The 18,724-nt window shown below is 46.8% G+C and overlaps 1 protein-coding gene across 2 annotated transcripts in view; it reads right to left on the reverse strand.

Moving 5' to 3' along the window:
* Positions 1 to 18,724, reverse strand: part of LOC147443184 (protein ROOT HAIR SPECIFIC 17-like) — an 84,477-nt gene that overhangs the window by 27,943 nt on the left and 37,810 nt on the right. The window contains exons 5-8 of one of the 2 annotated variants that reach the window (XM_086529091.1): positions 13,314 to 13,500; positions 12,918 to 13,099; positions 12,584 to 12,686; positions 12,175 to 12,506 (exon numbers count right to left, since the gene is read on the reverse strand). In XM_086529091.1, the coding sequence (XP_086385217.1) occupies positions 12,175 to 12,506; positions 12,584 to 12,686; positions 12,918 to 13,099; positions 13,314 to 13,500 (804 nt within the window). The remainder of the gene's footprint in view (positions 1 to 12,174; positions 12,507 to 12,583; positions 12,687 to 12,917; positions 13,100 to 13,313; positions 13,501 to 18,724) is intronic. The other variant, XM_086529093.1, reaches the window with a different exon arrangement.

Here is an 18,724-nt window from a genome sequence, read left to right on the forward strand (position 1 = left end):
CTCCGTATATTTATTGCGAGAGATTCCGGGATGTTTTTTTACCTGCTCCATCCTTTAAAAAGATCAGTTTTAAGCAGCAAGTCCAGCAATTTTGCTGTGGACTTCCCAAAGAGATACAAGATTAGTGTTTTTAAAAAAATCAGAGTCCATACAACAACTGATGGGACATGCTAAGCAAGGGTTTGCTATGCATTCAGGTAACTTGACCTATCCAACCGAACAACTTTCGACGAATGATGACAGAAGAAGAGGAAAGAAAGATACACGTCCCCAACTGACAGAGAAATAGAAAGACAAATACCTCAAAACACGGAAGTGTTTTGACTGTGGAGAACGAGGACATATATCTCTGCAGTGCCCCAAAAAGGCACAAGAATGAGAACGATTGATAGACTGAAATAGAACTGGTGAGGAGATGCTCGCTCCAGATCAAATACTGATATGCTGAAAGTATTTTTGCTTTATGAATGATTAATTTTGAAATAGGAATTCCTGAAGATGACTCTGAATTTATGTGAAATAAACGTGTTTTGGAAGATCCTGCTATTTATGTACAGATAACAGGTGAAATTGAGAATGAGATGATGATGACTTGGGAGATGACAGCTCCAAAATGAACCTGATCACTATTCGAGATAAGAATCGTGAATTTTGAATGATGATGATGACTGATGATGAATGATATGACTGAATATTGTGGTGAGCACATCACGAGTTCCCAAGGGATGAGATGGCTACACACAGCGATAAGATGACTAGACTGAATGATTGAAACACTCTTTAGTATGAACTCAATGTGTGATTGATGAACTCGAATTCCCGGAAATGAATCTGATTTTTGATTACTCACACATGTGTTGTGTTTGAGAGCAAGATTGAAAGATGGAATGATTGATGAAATGACTGTAGCATTTCGGTCTTGAATCTATGGACACGATCGCAATAAGAATTAGTTGATCCGACATCAGTGAGTTCCAGTGTGGATCTAGATGCGATTGCTAAATACGTTGCCAGGGATCATGGTCCTAGATCTGGATGGAGTTTATATGATATGACTTGAATGTGATGTGATGTGACTGTTGTCTTTGTACAAGTGCTAGATTTGTGTCGTCTAGTGCGTCGGTACTTAGAGTCAGTTGTTGAATTGGTTTATGGCTTGTGTTTGATTTTGCAGGCGTAATCGAGGGCGAGTACAATTATTTCAAGAGGGGGGTATGTCACAAACTGATGACGTGGAAGCTCGGACTGATGATGTGGCAGTACGGAATCCCGCAAATTGCATCGGCATGCTGACATGGCGGCAATATGGATCTCCACGTTTTGCGTTGGCATGCCATGTGGCAGGTTGCACGGATTTCCACGATTTTCGCTGGCTGCTTTTGGGCTAAAGAGCTTTTGAGGTTGCATCTTTTCATGTACTTGCTTTTGATTTTGAGGTGAAGGGCCTTTAAATAAGAACCCAAGGCCACTTCTCCCCTCAGTTAGCTGACGAGCTTCTGAGAGAGGGCCCACGGGAATTGTAACTTTGCTCAAGCATTAATATAAAAATAAATACAGAAAGGGGCGCTAGATTGTATTTTAAGTGATTCTCTTGTATGGTGTGCCCGATTACCAACTTGGGGTGTCCAAGTCTGTAACACATGTGGTAGGGCATGTCCGAGTGCCTGGTGTGCCTCTGAGTAAAAAAGATTGTCCCTCCCATTGAAACTGTCCTCAAAGGCTCCTACAGCTAATCTCATAGACCCATTGCAATTCCATGTGGCAATCTTGATTTTAGTCCCATAGGTCGTGCACCGTCATGCGGTGCATCTCTCCAAGGTCACCATTTACCATCCCTGTAAAAAGAAACTTTCCCTTTTTCCCTTGCTGCTTGGATTTCTAGAATGACCTCTTTGATCGTGCTAGCTGTGTCAAGGTGAGGCCATCACCTAAGAAAACTCCTGTCTTCTTTAGAGTAGGTCTCCCTTCTTCTTTCCCACTCTCCAAGCTCTTGTATGGAGATATAATCCCCATGATACCCATGAGCTCTTCCACTTCATCATCCACATTGTCTTGATCTTTAAGACCGGATACTCTAACATGCATGGCTCTCATCCTCCTTTTTTGTTCCTCTTCCAAGGTCATGTTTTTTACGTCTATGAATGCCCCATGTACAAGACATTGTTGCATGCAGCAGGTAGGACACGGGTTGAGAGCTTGTTCGCTGCTTGTCCCAAAACTTTAAAACGGTTGCTTGCAAGTGGTATGTTTTCTACAGGTAGCTTGCAAAACCAATATGGCACAAGCAGAAGGGTACGGGCAGGTAGCTCTGTGCGAGCAGATTAGGGTTTACATTGTGGCAGCCTGAAGGTACAGAAGGAACAGGGAACAGGTTAAGCATTCGCAAAAAACAAAGCTTGAGGAAAACAAAAAACAGTAGGCATTTTGGAATACAGATTACACATTTTTGAGAGACAAATGTATGCATAATTGAGGGAAAAATGTATGCATAATTGAGGAACAAATAGGAATGCTTATGTATGCATAACTAAGGAAAAACAGGGAAGAAATATATGCATTTATGAGGATCTTTTATTTATACATGGTGTGGAGATAGGGGAGATCCATTTAGTCCAATCATTTTGTTACATTTTTCAGCTTTATTCTCATGTCATCTCAAATAGGCAAGCAAACTCAAACATATGCTTCACTCCAAATGAAATTCCGCCATGAATCAGAAATGAAGGCATGGAGAAAAGAGATGGAGGATTGGAAAATGCGAAGATTATTTTCTATCAAGAGAATGAAGAAAAGGAGAAGAGGTGGAAGGATGAGAAGGATCACCATTGGAGAGTAGCCTTTCGGATCTCCACAAAGAGGTGGCGGGAACACAATCGAAAAGCGGACTTGAAGAGGGGGAATTCCAGCTCTCTTTGAGGGAAGAAATTGACAACATCAAAGAGCAGGTAAAGACGATTAAAACCAAGGAAGAACATAACAAGTCGGGAATGTCTTTGTGGGCAGAAGTCACGAAAACACAAAAGAAGGTAGCAGAGAGAGAGAGAGAAATGAAATGAAATGAAATGAAATGTTATATTAACGTCTTCAAAAGGCCAAAATGACCTATGAGACCAATCAGTTACAAAATAGTGAATCTAATACCATGTCTGGGTACAAAAGAACTAGAAAAGAACTAGAAGTGGAACAAAATACTACTACTACTACTACAATCTAAAACTACGTGGGTGTAGCAGCTGATACAATAGGTACCCGGTAAACTGGATGTAACAGTGTGTGAAACAAAGATGGAAGAAATGGTGAGGATCCATCCTCATCTGCACTCTGGATGTCGAGAGAGTATGGCTCGAATCTTCTGTTGTAGTCTCCGTCGATGCTGTGTAGCTCCTCTCCTCAGTCGCGGTCGTCTGTATCTCTGTAGCTCCAATGCTCGGTCGATGAGAGTGCCAGTAGTGGTCGAATGAGTGTGGGACGAGCTCTGCAGTGGTGGCTGCTCCTCTGGCTGTCCCATATCTAGTGAAAAGAAATCTGTAATGTGTCTCTGGGACTGCCTCTCTCTAGCTCTCCCCAGTAAAGTGTCTCTATACCTGTGTAACTCAAGTAGATATAGTCCAAGACATCTCTGATCCTCATAACTCATGACCCTAGATAGAGGACCAAAACCCTCTCTGAATAAGCAGTGGAAACGCCCCCGTATCTCATAGAACACTGTGCAATGACATATGTAGTGCAACTCTGTCTCTGGCTCTCTCTGGCATAATCGGCATATCCTGCTGTCTGCTGGTATCCCTCTGAATCTACCGGTCTCAATCTCGAGCTGATGTGAGGATGTGCGTATCTGACCAATGGCACAACGCAAACCATGAGACATATGTGTGTCCATGTAGCTGGGTCGAATCACAAACCCATCTCCTGTGAGGTGGAGAAGATGCTCTCTATAGAAAGCCATCTTTGTGCTCAACTCCTGAGGCGGCTCTATCCATGTCCTCCTGGTGTCGAGCTGGATCAGGTCCTTACGAATGAGTCTAGTGATCTCCACCCGTGTAAGAGACAGCGAGGGTGCCTGAAGAGAATACTGGAAAGGGGGCAACCTGTCCATGGTGAAGCCATGCGTCTGAAACCATGAAGTCATCTGTGCATACCAGCATGAAGTGTCCCCCTGTAGAGCTAACTGTCTGGAAGACTCAAGGGCCAATCTAGCATATCTGTCTCTAGTAGTATCCCATAGGCTGTGCACAAAGGACACTGATCTGGTAAGCGCCTCAATCTCCATGGGGGGGGCAGCTAGCTCTGCTCGAATGATCGCGTGAGGTACGGAGGCCTTGGCTCTAATCAATCGGGAGATCATAGATACCAAGGGCCTCTCCATACCTCTCCAACCATCCTGGCCTACAGAAGGTCCCCATACCTGTACCCCATACATCATAGCTGAGGCTACTAAAGTATCAAAGAGCCATAACTTTGTCCGAGGTTCCTGGAACTGAACCTGCGAACACATCCTCTCCAAGCCTCCCAAGGCCGCATAAGCTCTGGTCAGTCTAGTCTTTGCTGCTCTCCCCAAAGAAAACCTCGGCCCAGTGAAGACTATCCCAAGGTAAGTGTATGCATCTGTATACTCCACAATCTCTTGACCATACGTGAAGGTCGGTGCCGATCTCCTGATCCACTGCGGTGTGGTGTTAAACACCATGACCTTGGTTTTACCAAGGTTTACAGACAATCCACTATCCTCTGCAAAACTGTGTAATGCATCCAACTGTCGCTGCATACCCTCTGGTGAGTCAGAGATCAAGACAATATCATCAGCATATAACAACAATGGGATCCACGTCCCTGCCAGCTGGGCACCTCTATCACCCTCTCTGTCAATGTAATCAGACACCTCATCAACATACATACCAAATAGAGTAGGAGACAATGGGCAACCCTGTTTCACCCCGATAGTGGAGTGAACTAAGTCAGATATCCCCTCTGGGGTGCGTACATGTCCCATCACTGATCTGTATAAAGCCATAATCCCCCAAATCAACACTGTGGGCACCCCCATCTCCTGCAGTCTGCGCATCAGTCGAGCTCTCGGTACCATGTCAAATGCTTTGCGGAAATCCACAAAGCTACAATAAATCCGTCTCCCATGTGACCTGCCCTCCTCAATGATAGCTCTGAGTGTCAGAATATGGTCAAGAGTGGAGAAACCCCTCCTGAAACCTGCCTGTCCCTTTGCCCGTACACCCTCACCCTCTGCCCAGTTACTCAACTGCTGCTCAATAATGGATGCATACAATCGTGCCAGTGTGTGTCCAACCATAATAGTGCGGTAATTTCCAGGCTCTGTAGGATCACCTGCCTTGAATATAGGCACAATAGTAGACAACCTCCAAGTCTCAGGTAATCCCTCACACATGGCACGATTGAACAACACTGCAAGAACCTCCATCAGCATATCCCTAGCATGTATAAAGTGCTCCGCTACTAGACCGTCATGATCGTAAGCCCTCCTGGTCCTCATCCTGTCAATGGCTCTCTTTACCATCTCAGTGGTAAAGAAGGTGCTCGTAGGTGGACATGGCTCTGTAGGATCTGGAAGGGGATCCTGCCCAGGAACCGTATATAACGATGTCGCATACTGGCCCCACACATCAGGAGAAGTAATCACTGGGGGAGGGGAGTGCTCATGGAAGAGTCGCCATGCCTCGCCTGAGTCTCTACTCAAGAACAACTGATACAAGTCTCGCTCCATCTGGGCCAGGTAAGCTCGTTTCTTCTTTCGCACAAGGCGCCGGAAAGCAATCCGCGACTGTCTGTAGGTGATGACTCCTAAATGAAGATCCCTCTGAAGCTGGGCTCTCATCTCTCTGCACTCCTCATCATACCAACTATTCTGGGGCATGCTCCCAGAATGTCGCCTCCGATCCGGTTGAGTGTGTGGGTATGCCTCTGATGCTGCATCATGTAGTGTCTCAGTCAATAAAGTAGTGCACTCCTCTACTGAGAGGCCTGGAGCAACTGTGCATAGACGATCCCAGATCGCCTCTGTATAAACCGAGTCAGTCTCTGGTGTAAATGTATAACGGGTGTGTGACCTGCCTCCTGATTTCTGGGCTGTACTAAACTGAAAAGATACGGACAGTGTCAAGAGAGCATGATCCACTGCTACGCCCACTGGTCTGGCTCCCACCGTGAAATCCTGAATACAAGGAATAAAGCTCGGCTGTGTCATAACATAGTCCACTGTACTGGCCCCATGTCTGTGTGGAAAGCATGTGAAGCCTGCTGCTCCAGGAAACCGCTGTAAGCCATTAAGTATGGCTAGCCCATGTGTAGTCGTCATCTCCGTGAGGTATCTCCCATACTCAGTCTGCTCTCTGTCATGTGAGCATCTGTCAAACCCAAGCTCACCCACATCCAACTCTCTAAGCATCTCATCTGAGGTGTCGTAGAAGACTGTCTGACAGTTGCCCGTTCGAGCATTGAAGTCTCCTAGGAGGATGATATCACCATCCCTAGAAAACTCCCATATATCATCATCTAGAATTGAGAAAGGCGATTGCCCTCTGGATACAGCATATACTGACGTACTGGGGGGGAAGTAACATATAGCAATATATAGAAATCGACCTGTGTCAGCTCTCAGCCTCACCCACATGTATCTAGCCTGATCATCTCTCCGTACAATATGTAGTAGTGGCTGTAGCTCCTCCCTAAACAACACCGCTACTCCTCCTGAACCTCTACTCCCATGCTCAGATCTCGTGACTGTTCTGTGGGCTGTCTCCCATTTGTATCCCACCACATGTGGCAACAGTTGGCCAGGGGCCTGGTGAGTCTCTGAAAAGAAAACAATGTCCTTGTCTCTAAAACTGTCCTCAAAGGCACCAACATCCAACCTCATAGACCCATTACAATTCCAAGTCGCCATCCTCAATGTGGTCCCATAGGTCTCGCACCGTCATGTAGAGCGCCGCTCTACAATCACCACCCGACCATCTCTGTAAAAGGCCATCTTCCCCTTCTCCCTTGCCGCTTGAATCTCGGGCATTACTTCTCTCATATGCGCAAGTTGTGAGAGAGTGAGGTCATCGCCTAAGAAAATACCTGTCTTCTTGAGAGTAGGTCTCTTTCTCAAGAATTCCTTCTTCTCTTCCAATGAAGGGAAGCGTAGTATGAGAGCTCTTTCCTTTGAAGATTCTCCGGGGCCCTCACTCTTCTTGCCCACTCTCCATGCCTTTGTGTGTGAAGGCTTCTCCACCCCCATCAGAGAGAGAGAGAGAGAGAGAGAGAGAGAGAGAGAGAGAGAGAGAGAGAGAGAGAGAGAGAATGAAATAATGAAAGAAATGATATATTAACGTCTACAAAAGGCCAAATGACCTATGAGACCAACTGATTACAATGATGAGTTTAGTACCAAGTCTGGGTACAAACAAGGAAAACTACAAACAAAGAACTGATAGGAGTGCTACCGACTCCTATGGGTGGCTGGTAGGCTGAGCAATGGTATCATGCCATAAAGGTACAAAGTGGGGATAAGTGTCACCATGATACAATATAGCAGTAGCATGAAGCCTATCCTGATCGACACTCTGGGTGTCGTGCTAGAATCCTGTGGATCCTCTGTCGCAATCTCCGTCGGTGCTGTGTGGCTCCCCTCCTCAGTCGCGGTCCTCTCGATCTCCCTAACTCTATGGCTTGATCAATGAGAGTACCGCTGGTGTGTATGGGTGGGAACCGAGCTCTGTGGTGGTGGTGTCCCCTCTGCCTCTGTGGTACTCAGACTGAAGAAATCTGAGATGCGTCTCTGGGACTGTCTCTGTCTTTGCCCATTCAATAGAGCGTCTCTATGTCTCTGAATCTCAAGTAGGAATAATCCGAGACATCTTTGATCCTGATATCTCATGACTCTATCTAACGAGTCAAAGCCATCTCTGAATAGACAATGAAAGCGTCCCCGTATCTCATAGTAGACTGTGCAGCGACATATGTAGTGAAACTCTGTCTCTGGCTCTGCATGGCATAACTGACATATCCTACTGTCTGCTGGTATGCCTCTTGATCTACCTGTCTCAATCCCAAGCTGGTGTGAAGATGTGCGAATCTGGCCTATAGCACATCGTAACCCATGAGATAGATGTGTGTCCATGTAACTGGGCCGTGTGACAAATCCGTCTGTCGTGAGTTGAAGAAGATGCTCTCTATAGAAAACTCTCTTCGTACCCAACTCCCGTGATGGCTCTATCCATGTCCTCTTGCTATCAAGCTGGATAAGATCCTGCCGAATGAGTCTAGTAGTCTCCATCCATGTAAGAGCCAAGGATGGTGCATCAAGAGAATACTGGAAAGGGGGCAGCCTGTCCATGCTGAAACCATGCCTCTGAAACCATGAGCTCATCTGTGCATACCAACATGATGTATCTCCCTGTAATGCCAGCTGTCTGGATGACTCAAGAGCAAGCCTGGCATACCTATCCCTGGTGGTGTCCCATAAGCTGTGTACAAATGTTACTGATCTGGTGAGTGCCTCAACCTCCATAGGTGGGGCAGCCAGCTCCGCTCGTATGATGTCATGTGGGATTGAGGCCTTGGCTCTAATCAGCCTAGAAATCATAGATATCAGGGGTCTCTCCATATTACTCCATCCTGCACTGTCAATAGACATTCCCCAAACCTGAACCCCGTAATGCATAACTGAAGCGACCAAAGTATCAAAAAGCCAGAGCTTTGTTCGAGGTTCCTGGAACTGAACCTGCGAACAAATCCTCTCTAAACCACCTAGGGCTGCATAGGCACGAGTCAATCTAGTGTTTGCTGCCACTTTTAGTGTGAACCTCGGTCCACTAAAGACCACCCCAAGATATGTGTATGCATCAGTGTACTCCATACTGTCCTGCCCATATGTGAAAGTAGGTGCTGATCTCCTAACCCACTGTGGCGTGGTATTAAATACCATGACCTTGGTTTTACCAAGGTTGACAGACAATCCACTATCCTCTGCAAAACTATGCAATGCGTCCAAATGTCTCTGCATACCCTCCGGTGAGTCTGATATCAACACGATATCGTCAGCATACAATAAAAGAGGGATCCATGTCCCTGCAAGCTGAGCACCTCTATCTCCTCCTCTGTCAATATAATCAGAGACCTCATCAACATACATACCAAATAAAGTAGAGGACAGTGGGCATCCCTGTTTCACTCCGATAGTGGAGTGAACTATGTCAGATATCCCCTCTGATGTGCGTACATGACCCATCACTGAACTGTACAATGCCATAATCCCCCACATCAGCTCTGTGGGTACCCCCAATTCTATAAGTCGGCGTATCAATCTGGCCCTCGGTACTGTGTCAAAAGCTTTGCGGAAATCCACAAAGCTGCAGTATATCTGTCTACCATGTGCTCGACCCTCCTCAATGATAGCTCTGAGTGTAAAGACATGATCTAGTGTGGAGAAACCCCTTCTGAAACCAGCCTGCCCAGGTGCCCGTATGCCCATAATCTCTGCCCAACTGCTCAGCCTATGCTCGAGGATGGATGCATATAACCGTGCCAATGTGTGTCCTACCATGATAGTACGGTAATTCCCCGGCACTGTGGGGTCTCCTGTCTTGAAGATAGGTACAATAGTAGATAATCTCCAAGACTCAGGGAAGCCCTCACACATGACACGGTTGAATAACCGTGCAAGCATCTCTGTTAGGCTGAGTGTGTGGGTATGCCTCTGTCGCTACCCCATGTAATGTCACTGTCAGCATAGATGTGATCTCCTCCACTGTGTATACTGGCTCTGATGTGCATAAAAGCCTACGTATTTCCTCTGCATAGACTGATCAGTCTCTGGTGTAAAAGTATAGCGTGGATGTCTACCACCCCGTGAGGCCTGAGATGTATTGTACTCAAAGGAGACTGATAATGTCAAAAGTGCATGATCTACTGCTATCCCAACAGGCTTGGGCCCCACTGTGAAATCCTGAATGTGAGAGATAAAGCTCGGATGTGTCAGAACATAGTCTACAGTGCTGGACCCATGTCTGTGTGGAAAATAAGTAAAACCTATAGACAATGGGAAAGTCGTTAAACCATTCAGTATGGCTAAACTATGAGTAGTCGTCATCTCTCTCAGGTATCTCCCATACTCTATATGCTCTCTATCGTATGAGCATCTCTCAAGTCCCATCTCCTCTGGCTCTAGCTCTCTAAGCATCTCCTCTGATGTGTCATAGAAGACTGTCTGTGAGCTGCCTGTACGGGCATTGAAATCCCCCAGGAGTATGATGTCTCCATCCCTGGAGAACTCCCAGATATCATCATAAAGTACAGAGTAAGGAGACTGTCCTCTGGATGAAGCATATACTGAAGTGCTGGGAGGAAAATAGCTGGCGATGTACAAGAAACGTCCAGTCTCTGCCCTCAGCCTCACCCACAAGTATCTGGCCTGATCATCTCTCCGAACTATGTGCAGTAGTGGTTGGAGCTCCTCTCTGAAAAGAACTGCTACACCTCCTGATCCTCTAGTAACATGCGCAGTTCTGGTGCATGTCCGACAAGCTGTCTCCCATCTGTATCCTGATATATGCGGCATCAACTGTCCTGGAGCCTGATGAGTCTTTGAGTAGAAAACAATGTCTCTGTCTCTGAAGCTGTCCTCAAAGGCCCCCACATCAAGTCTATACGAACCATTACAGTTCCAAACCGCCATCCTGAGAGTGGTCCCATAGGTCTCGCACCGTCATGTAGAGCGGTGCTCTGTAATCACTACTCGTCTATTTCTGTAGAAAGCTAACTTGCCCTTCTCCCTTGTTGCTATAATCTCTGGCATGACCTCTCTCATATGTGCAAGCTGTGAGAGCGTAAGATCATCTCCTAAAAAAATACCTGTTTTCTTGAGGGTTGGCCTCTTCTTTAAAAAGTCTTTCTTTTCTTCCATGGAGGGAAAGCGCAAAATGAGAGTCCGTTCTTTTGAACTCTCCCCATTACCTTCACTCTTCTTGCCCACTCTCCAAGCTTGTGTGTGCGAGGGCTTCTCCACCCCCATCATGGACATGAGGCTCTTCACCTCTTGGTCCACCTTATTTGAATCTTTTAAGCCGGTCACTCTCACGTGTAGAGCGCGTACCCTTCTTCGTTGTTTCTCTTCTAGTGTTTTGTTGATGATGTCGGATGTAGTCGGAATTTCCTTGCCCTTTCCCTTCTTGACAACTTCAATCCATTTTTCAGCCTCATCCATTTTCTTTTGCGTTTTGAAGAGAACCTCCACCCATGAGGTCTTCTTTTCTCCTTCCTCCTTTATTTCTTTGACTTGTGCTCGTATACTATTCAGCTCGTCGATCATTGATGGCTGAATTTCTCCATCTTCAAGACGTCTTCCCTCTTTGGTTTCGTCGAGTTCCTTCCTAAGGGCTAAGATGCTACTTTTTAAAGCTTGAATTTCATCCCGGAACTCCTTGCGTTCTAGTTCCCTCGCCTGTTCCTCCCTCTTTTTCCATTCAAGAATTAAATTCTTCTCTTTCTTCCACTCATCCATGTGGGCTTTGCATTCTTTCAACTCCTTTTCAATGGCTGTCATCCTCTTGCTTGTGACCATGTAGTGCGCCGCCATCTGTCTTGCCTTATTTGTTTCACTTTCTAAGAGAGAGGAGAGAGCAATCTATACGCACCGCATTATGCATACATGTGTTTCCACATTCAGCCTACATGGCATATATTTGCTTTCTGTACGTGTCAATTTGCAATTTTGGTGAGTTCTACAGTTTCCAAATTCCTTGTAAAATAATCCCTGCAGGTCTGAAAAATACAGGATTTTGAAAATGCGAAAATTCGGAAAAGCTGGAAAAGCCGAGACTGAAAATTCCTGTGGGAATTCCTCCTGGATTTTTGAATTTTTCTGGGTGTATGTACCTGCGGGCTGGAAAAAAGGGGGGGGGGGGGGGGGGGAATGTATGTATCTGCGGGCGCGCTGTCACAGCAGCACGTGGGCGGGGGGAAGCTGTGCGCTGTCACAATTGCAGGTGGAGGGGGAGGATGCGCAGCGTGAGGGGTTTGTGTGCGTGAATCACAGCAGCAGGCGGGGGGGAGTAGATGCGCAGCGTGAGGGGGGTGCAGCAGGCTACGCGCGCGCGCGCGAGAGAGAGAGAGAGAGAGAGAGAGAGAGAGAGAGAGAGAGAGAGAGAGAGAGAGAGAGACCTGCGGCCAGCAAGGATACGTGCCATGTTGCCATTATTGTTGGTAATGAAGACGTCGCTTTCATCGCAGACTATGAAGTCAATTGCTGCCATGCGTGAAGAGTAAGCAGAGAATGGATGGAGATCACCCTGAGTTGCTAGCATATCCTTGGTGAAGAAGTTTGGAAACATTTTTCTCAGAGGGGCCAAAGTGCTCTCTCCACCGTAGATTTCTCCAGATGCAACATAGAGGTAAGTACCACTACCATATCCTAAGGCACGTAGCATCAACCCAACTTCCTCTGGAGTGAGAGGACACCTCCCATTTCGCCAGGCCTTCTCTGGGTTGCGACGCTGAAAATTACACAGGTGAAATTCAGACTAGACAAAACAGAAACAAAGAAAAATGTATGCCAAAAGAGCATTGTTACAGGAATATTTTTCCATTGTTTTCGAAGTAGCGTAAGTTCCTTGATCTCCTTTGCTCCACCTCCATAATAGCATCCTGTGAAAGCCAGCATGTCCGGCTCGAATCTATGTCGCTAACACAGCACCAAATCCACAATGTTTTATGTACATTTTTGACTAAATTTGCAGTTTGATCCAAATTTAGTAGAAGAATGGAGAAAAAAGGCAATCCTGCGAGCTTCATGTAGCTCAAGATTTCTCTACAAGAATCCCCCCCAAAAAAATCTGATACTATGTTCTTTAGTTTCAAGGTTGTTAAGGGCACAATCGCTTTCTACAGATCGGCTTCAGCCTTACCTAAGGTGAAGAGCTATATATCGGCCATTTCTTTTTCGCAATCGTTCCACAAGCTTGGTCCCCATGGTTTTGATTGCTTGAGTAAATTGTAAGGCATGATAATTAACCTTGCAACGAAGCTTTTGCAGATCTTCGTCCAATCTATTTGAAAGTCTGTAGTCAAATTTTTTCAAAAGAATCACCTGAAATGTGCAACTATGGCTTGCATCAATTGAAACTTGAAGAGAAACATCACGACTTTTTATCACATTTCCAACATATAGATCGGTTCAATTATTTAGTGTAAAGGTATGCTACATTCAGTAAGCTTTTACTTCATTGAACAAGATAGATGTTCTAAATAGTTGTTGTAGACAAATAAAAAAGGACATTGTGTAGACAGGCATCATGGCTTACCCTATTCTTCTGCAGCACTGGCAGAACGTACTTCCAATAGTAATCTGGGGTACATTTTCTTGGGATTGGTACAGACTTCTTATCTTCATCATGGATTTGCATACTTATAGGTAGCTCTTTAACTATTGGAACAAACTGCTTCAGAGTAGAAATAAAGTTCTCTTCATCAAAAATATCACTGAAGTTGCTGCAAACCAGACGTCAGAGTGGGAGGTCTTACACATTATGGCATTCAGTTTACAGTAGGCTGACAATGCACATTAAATAGAAGTTCCCAAAACCAAAATATTGCAGGAGCCAGTATTTGTATGACTGGCATGTACCACATGAAACTAGCCAGCCTACCCCAATCAGTAACTCTAATGGAAAATCCCAGCTGTCTCTGTGCAAGTTTCACTGACCTTCTTTGGCCTTTCCTGTTGACAATGCCTTTATGCCACTCTGTGCATCCAGCTGCCATATATCCTGCTCTACCACGTATGTGTCTTAGCAGCTAAATAAAGAATAAACTCTGCTGAATATCACGTTTGTGTATCGTAGGAATACAGATGAACCAAGGAGGATTCTTCACTAGAGGGGGTGAAGAATCAATCCAAAAGTGGGAGTGTGTAGACACTATTGGCCTCTACTTCACCATCAACACCACTCCCAGATGACTACTAATCTCTGAAATATGTGGCTGAAACTCTGGTAATAGACCGTGAAACCTAATTATAATTGCTAGATCCATATCTTATCTCCATCTATATAAATAACAGTCATAGCAACCAATGGGACGTTAAATAGGCGAAACGGCTCGTTGCTGCTCACCCCCCCCACCCCCAACCCCCTGCACACGCACCTGCACCCCCCCTCTCGCCCCTCCTCCCTCGCGCTGACCTGCCCGCTGCCTGCTAGCTCTGCACGCAGTGCTCCCAGCGTGCAGCCTACCGCCAGTGCCCCACGCCCCACGCCCCCCCAGCCTCAGCCCCGCGCCCACCCTCCCCCGCCTCGTGCCCACCTGCCTCAGCCTCGCGCTCCCGCTATCATCCCCCCCCCCGGCCACTTTCAGCTCGCAAGAAGTCGATTTTTCAGCCTACTGTGAGTTTCACGTCACTATCGCCCTCTCGATCCAGCAACAGATACAGAATGGCGGCTTCTGCTCCACCTCAGAGGCACACTACAGAAGCCCCTTCGCCGGACACCACGGAGCCGACCCTTCGACTTGCTCTCTCGTTAGAAGAGCAAGAGAGCTTGATGGCCGAAGTGGAACGCTTGCAAGCCACTTCAGTTATTTGTAAGATCATTGGCACTCAGCCAGTCAGGGCGAGGTTCGAGATCTTCTTCAGGCCCGCCTTCTCTCCGATATGGGCAAGATCACCGATGTCCAGATCCTCGGGAGAGGGTACTACCAGATAGAGTTCGAGCCTCCATAGATGACGGCCAAGGTGATTTCGATGAGCCCGCTCGGCATCTGAGCAGCTTTACTTCAGACGATGGCATCATGGTTTTGACCCTACTACGGATGTGCTTGAGGCTTCTCAGATGCCTGGATTAGAGGTGTGTCAGCTCTTTACAGACATGCACACAGTCAGGTGCTTCTGGCAGGAGGTAGAGGAGATCGTTTCATGCTCACACGTTCGGTCAGACAGGGCTTCGCTCTTGCCCCCTTCCTCTTTCTGTTCTATGCTAAGGAGATGAGCATATTTTTGGTTTCACAACAAGTTGGTTTACGTGGCTTAGCGGTCCCTATTCGGGGCGATGAGTTACTGGATGCTGAGTTTGCAGACGACTCAACTCTGTACTTGGAGGGCTAGGAGGCCAACCTACACAGGTGTGAGCAAGCTCTTGAGACTTTTTGTTGTGCATCAGGCGCACTGATCAATTGGAGGAAGACAGTGGCTTTCTCAGTTGGTAGCGCTCCTACACCTGAGTGGCTACCAGGTGAGGATTTCAGATGGATCCCCCCAAGGACTGCAATTCGATACTTGGGCTGTCAAGTTGGCTTGGACTTCTCTCCTGAGCAGCAGATTGCTCCCCTTCTCCTGTCCATCAAGAAGAAGCTGTTACATTGGAGCTCGGCACGACTTTCTTTGGCAGGCAGAGTTGTAGTGGTCAACCAAGTGTTGTTGGCTACTATGTGGTACATTACATCTTGTTGGATCTTTTCGAGCTCTTTGCATCAACCAGGTAGAGAGGCTGATCAAGAATTTCCTTTGGTCATGGCGCGATTCTCAGATAGCACGGGCCAAAGTGCTGGGGTATAGGCGTCTGTGCCTTGCCCGGCCGCCCAGAGTCTCGGCGCCCACTGACTTGTATACCTTATACATAGCATAAGTGTATAGGGAGCTGCTCACTCTTGGAGTCTCCCCACCCATATCTGTGTATCGTGTCTCCTTCTCTCTCTCACTCTCCGTCTGTGGTGCTCCCCGATCCCCTTCAATTGGTATCAGAGCTATGGTGACCGCGGAGAGCACGACGGCTTTGAGAGCTTCGAGGCGATAGCTCGCTCGCTCTCGACGGTGGAGTTCGATCGTGGAGTTTCACGGAGAGAGATTTTAGCTTGAAGAGCATTGTCTTTGGAGCTTAGGAGCTTGGTGTGGTCAAGCTTGGTCGAGGAGGCGGTTGCGGCTTCCTTGGTGAGAGGAGCTTTTGAGCTCAGTGGAGCTCGTTAGAGAAGTGCTCGACGGAGGAGAGCTTGACATTCGAGTGCTTGGATGCTGTTGTGGCAGAGCTCTTGCGTTGGAGCTTGCATTGAGAGGACATTGCATCACGCAGAGTGGAGCAGGAGCAGGTTCAAGACTGTGTGCAGCTCGTTTTTGCCATTTTTGGGCTCTAAAACGCAATTTTTTGCGTAGCTCCATCATACAGAGTCAGATCTACATGATCCAGGAGTCTAGGTCAGGGTTTTGGCACGCTCCGGACGCAATGGTGATGTCTATTTGCTGAAATTCTGCTTTGAATTACAGCAGGTACAGCAGCAGGTTTATTTGTGCACTTTCGGGTCCCAAAAACACTGTTTTTGGTATATCTCACACACACGGAGTATTTTCTGCAGCAACCAGCAAATTCATAGGTGTACACAGGTTTTTGGATATGCATTCGTCCAGAGAGCCACTCATGCGAGAGTGAGCTATGTTGCCATGGTCTTGGCGGTTTATGTATGCCATATATGGATTTGTGTATTTGTTTATGGCTGAGATTATTTGAGTGGTACTCCGGCAAAAGCGGGTATGCTCATATGTATGACTTTGTGAGGTGATTCCGGTCGAGTTTATTCCCGGATTGGCCATTGTGGCATATATTATTGTCTCTTTGAGGTTTACTGTTGAGCTTTTGCTCCAGTTACAAAGGAGACTCTGCCAAAATTTTGTCAGATATTTATGCGCGATTGAGTCATATTGACTTGTGATTTTGTGCAAGGTTTTGCACGGTTATTGGTGCAACTTTGCATCAGATTTTACAGCCATATTTGCAGACTTTTGTTTGATGTGATTCGAGCCAGTTTAGGGCTGATTTGGTTGACATTTGCTACTCATTGTTGGTTGCTCTTTTGTGAGCATTATGGCTGATTTTTCATTTGACTTCCAGCGTTATGGTCTGACACAGTTTCATGGTGCAGATTTTGTTGCTTGGAAGGAGCATATGCTTGTTGCATTGGCGGATTTGGGGCAGGATAAACCCTTGCGTGGTTTATCGGCGAAGCCCAAGTCTATGCGTGATGATGATTGGCAGGATCTTGATGAGTTAGCAATGTCTACGATTCGTTTGCATCTGGTTGAGTCTGTTGACTGGCAGGTCTCGAGAGAGACTACAACTCATGCTTTATGGCAGAGTTAACATGCTATGTACGCGACATCCATGTCTACAGGGAAGTCTAGTCCCACTTCTATGTCCATGGGAGAGATTGATCCCACACGCAAGTCTCGACGGCATAGAGACTTGACATGTTGGCATTGTGGACATAGAGGGCACATTAGGCGTCGATGTTTCAAGCGTTTGAGACAACAGAGGCGACAGATGCGTGATGCAGATTTGGACACGACAGATGCTAGTGAGATCAGTACGGTGGTTACTGAGTATGCTTGTGACGGCGATGTCACATTTACATCTAGCTTGTCTTCAGACAATCTTATGTCTACGGATTGCATATCGGATTGCACATTGTCTTCACATTGGTTACTAGATTCAGATGCTACATTCCATGTCACGTCGCATCGTGAGTGGTTTAGCACGTTTTCTAGTGGGAGACTTGGTTGTGTGCACATGGCTGATGGTGCTGTGTATGACATTGAGGGTACAGGAGACGTATGTTTGTCCTTGCCCAATGGTATGAGATTTACCCTGCGTCATGTGCGTTATGTGCCAGATCTGAGACGGGATTTGATCTCAATCAGACACTTACGGGATAGTGGATGTCAGATTTCGCTACGAGAGCGAGATTTTGTGATGCATTTCGGTTCGCTAGTGATTGCGAGAGGTGCCAGGAGTGGTACAGGTTACCCATTGCATGTGGATCACGGAAGAGACGGTGTTGTCTCTGTGATCATGCAGCCAGGTAGACAGCGAGAGAGCAGGCGAGTCTCTTTTGCTTGTGGGTTGCAGGGTACTTTGCATGGAGTGCAAAGTAGTGAGCTCGTTGTGCACACAGTTGGGGCACGACTTGAGCAGTCACACAGAGAGGTGACAGAGTCAGACATGCATGCTTTGCTAGTGACTGAGCAAAGCAGAGAGTCAGTTGTGCGAGATACTTCTATGCAGGATAGACAGGTAGAGCGGTCTTGCTCTAGTGAGTCACGACAGGACGTTGTGCAAGAGTCTATGCATACGGAGTTAGAGCATGAGAGCTCTAGTGAGTCACAGCAGATTGAGTGGTCATGTTTGCAGTGGATGATTGCAGAGGAGGCTGAGACGTCAGCGATTATGCAATCATTCCTTTCTATGCTCGACAGTGAGCATGGGGATATAGTTGTGAAGGATATGTCTTCCAGCAGACACCTAGAGCAGCTGGTTTGCTCTGAGGTTGCACGACAGGTTGATGCGTCTTTTGTGGACAGTCAGGAGATGCATGTGGCTGACACGCCTCGTCAGTCAAAGATGCCTATTGCCAGGGATATATATGTTGATGCATGCTCTGTAGAGCTAGCAGGGCCCGCTAGCATTGCATCGGCATTCGGTGGTCTCATGTATGAGATGTTGATCTTGAGACCGGATATCGCAGCTGCAGTGGGAGCATTTGCAGTTGGGGTTGTCAGTCGTTTGTTGACTGATGATGGCATAGTGCACGAGGGAGATGCAGATATTGCGTACATACTTGCAGTACGTGTGTGGTATGTCTGGTGGTGTATGGACTTACACGGGAGCAGGACAGCCAGATGCACACAATCACAGCCAGCCAGTGGGCATCGGTTGAGAGCGGTTTTCTCTCACCT

Source organism: Adiantum capillus-veneris, chromosome 14 (assembly GCF_014529385.1).
Source record: "Adiantum capillus-veneris isolate H3 chromosome 14, ASM1452938v2, whole genome shotgun sequence".
Taxonomy (NCBI): Eukaryota; Viridiplantae; Streptophyta; class Polypodiopsida; order Polypodiales; family Pteridaceae; genus Adiantum; species Adiantum capillus-veneris.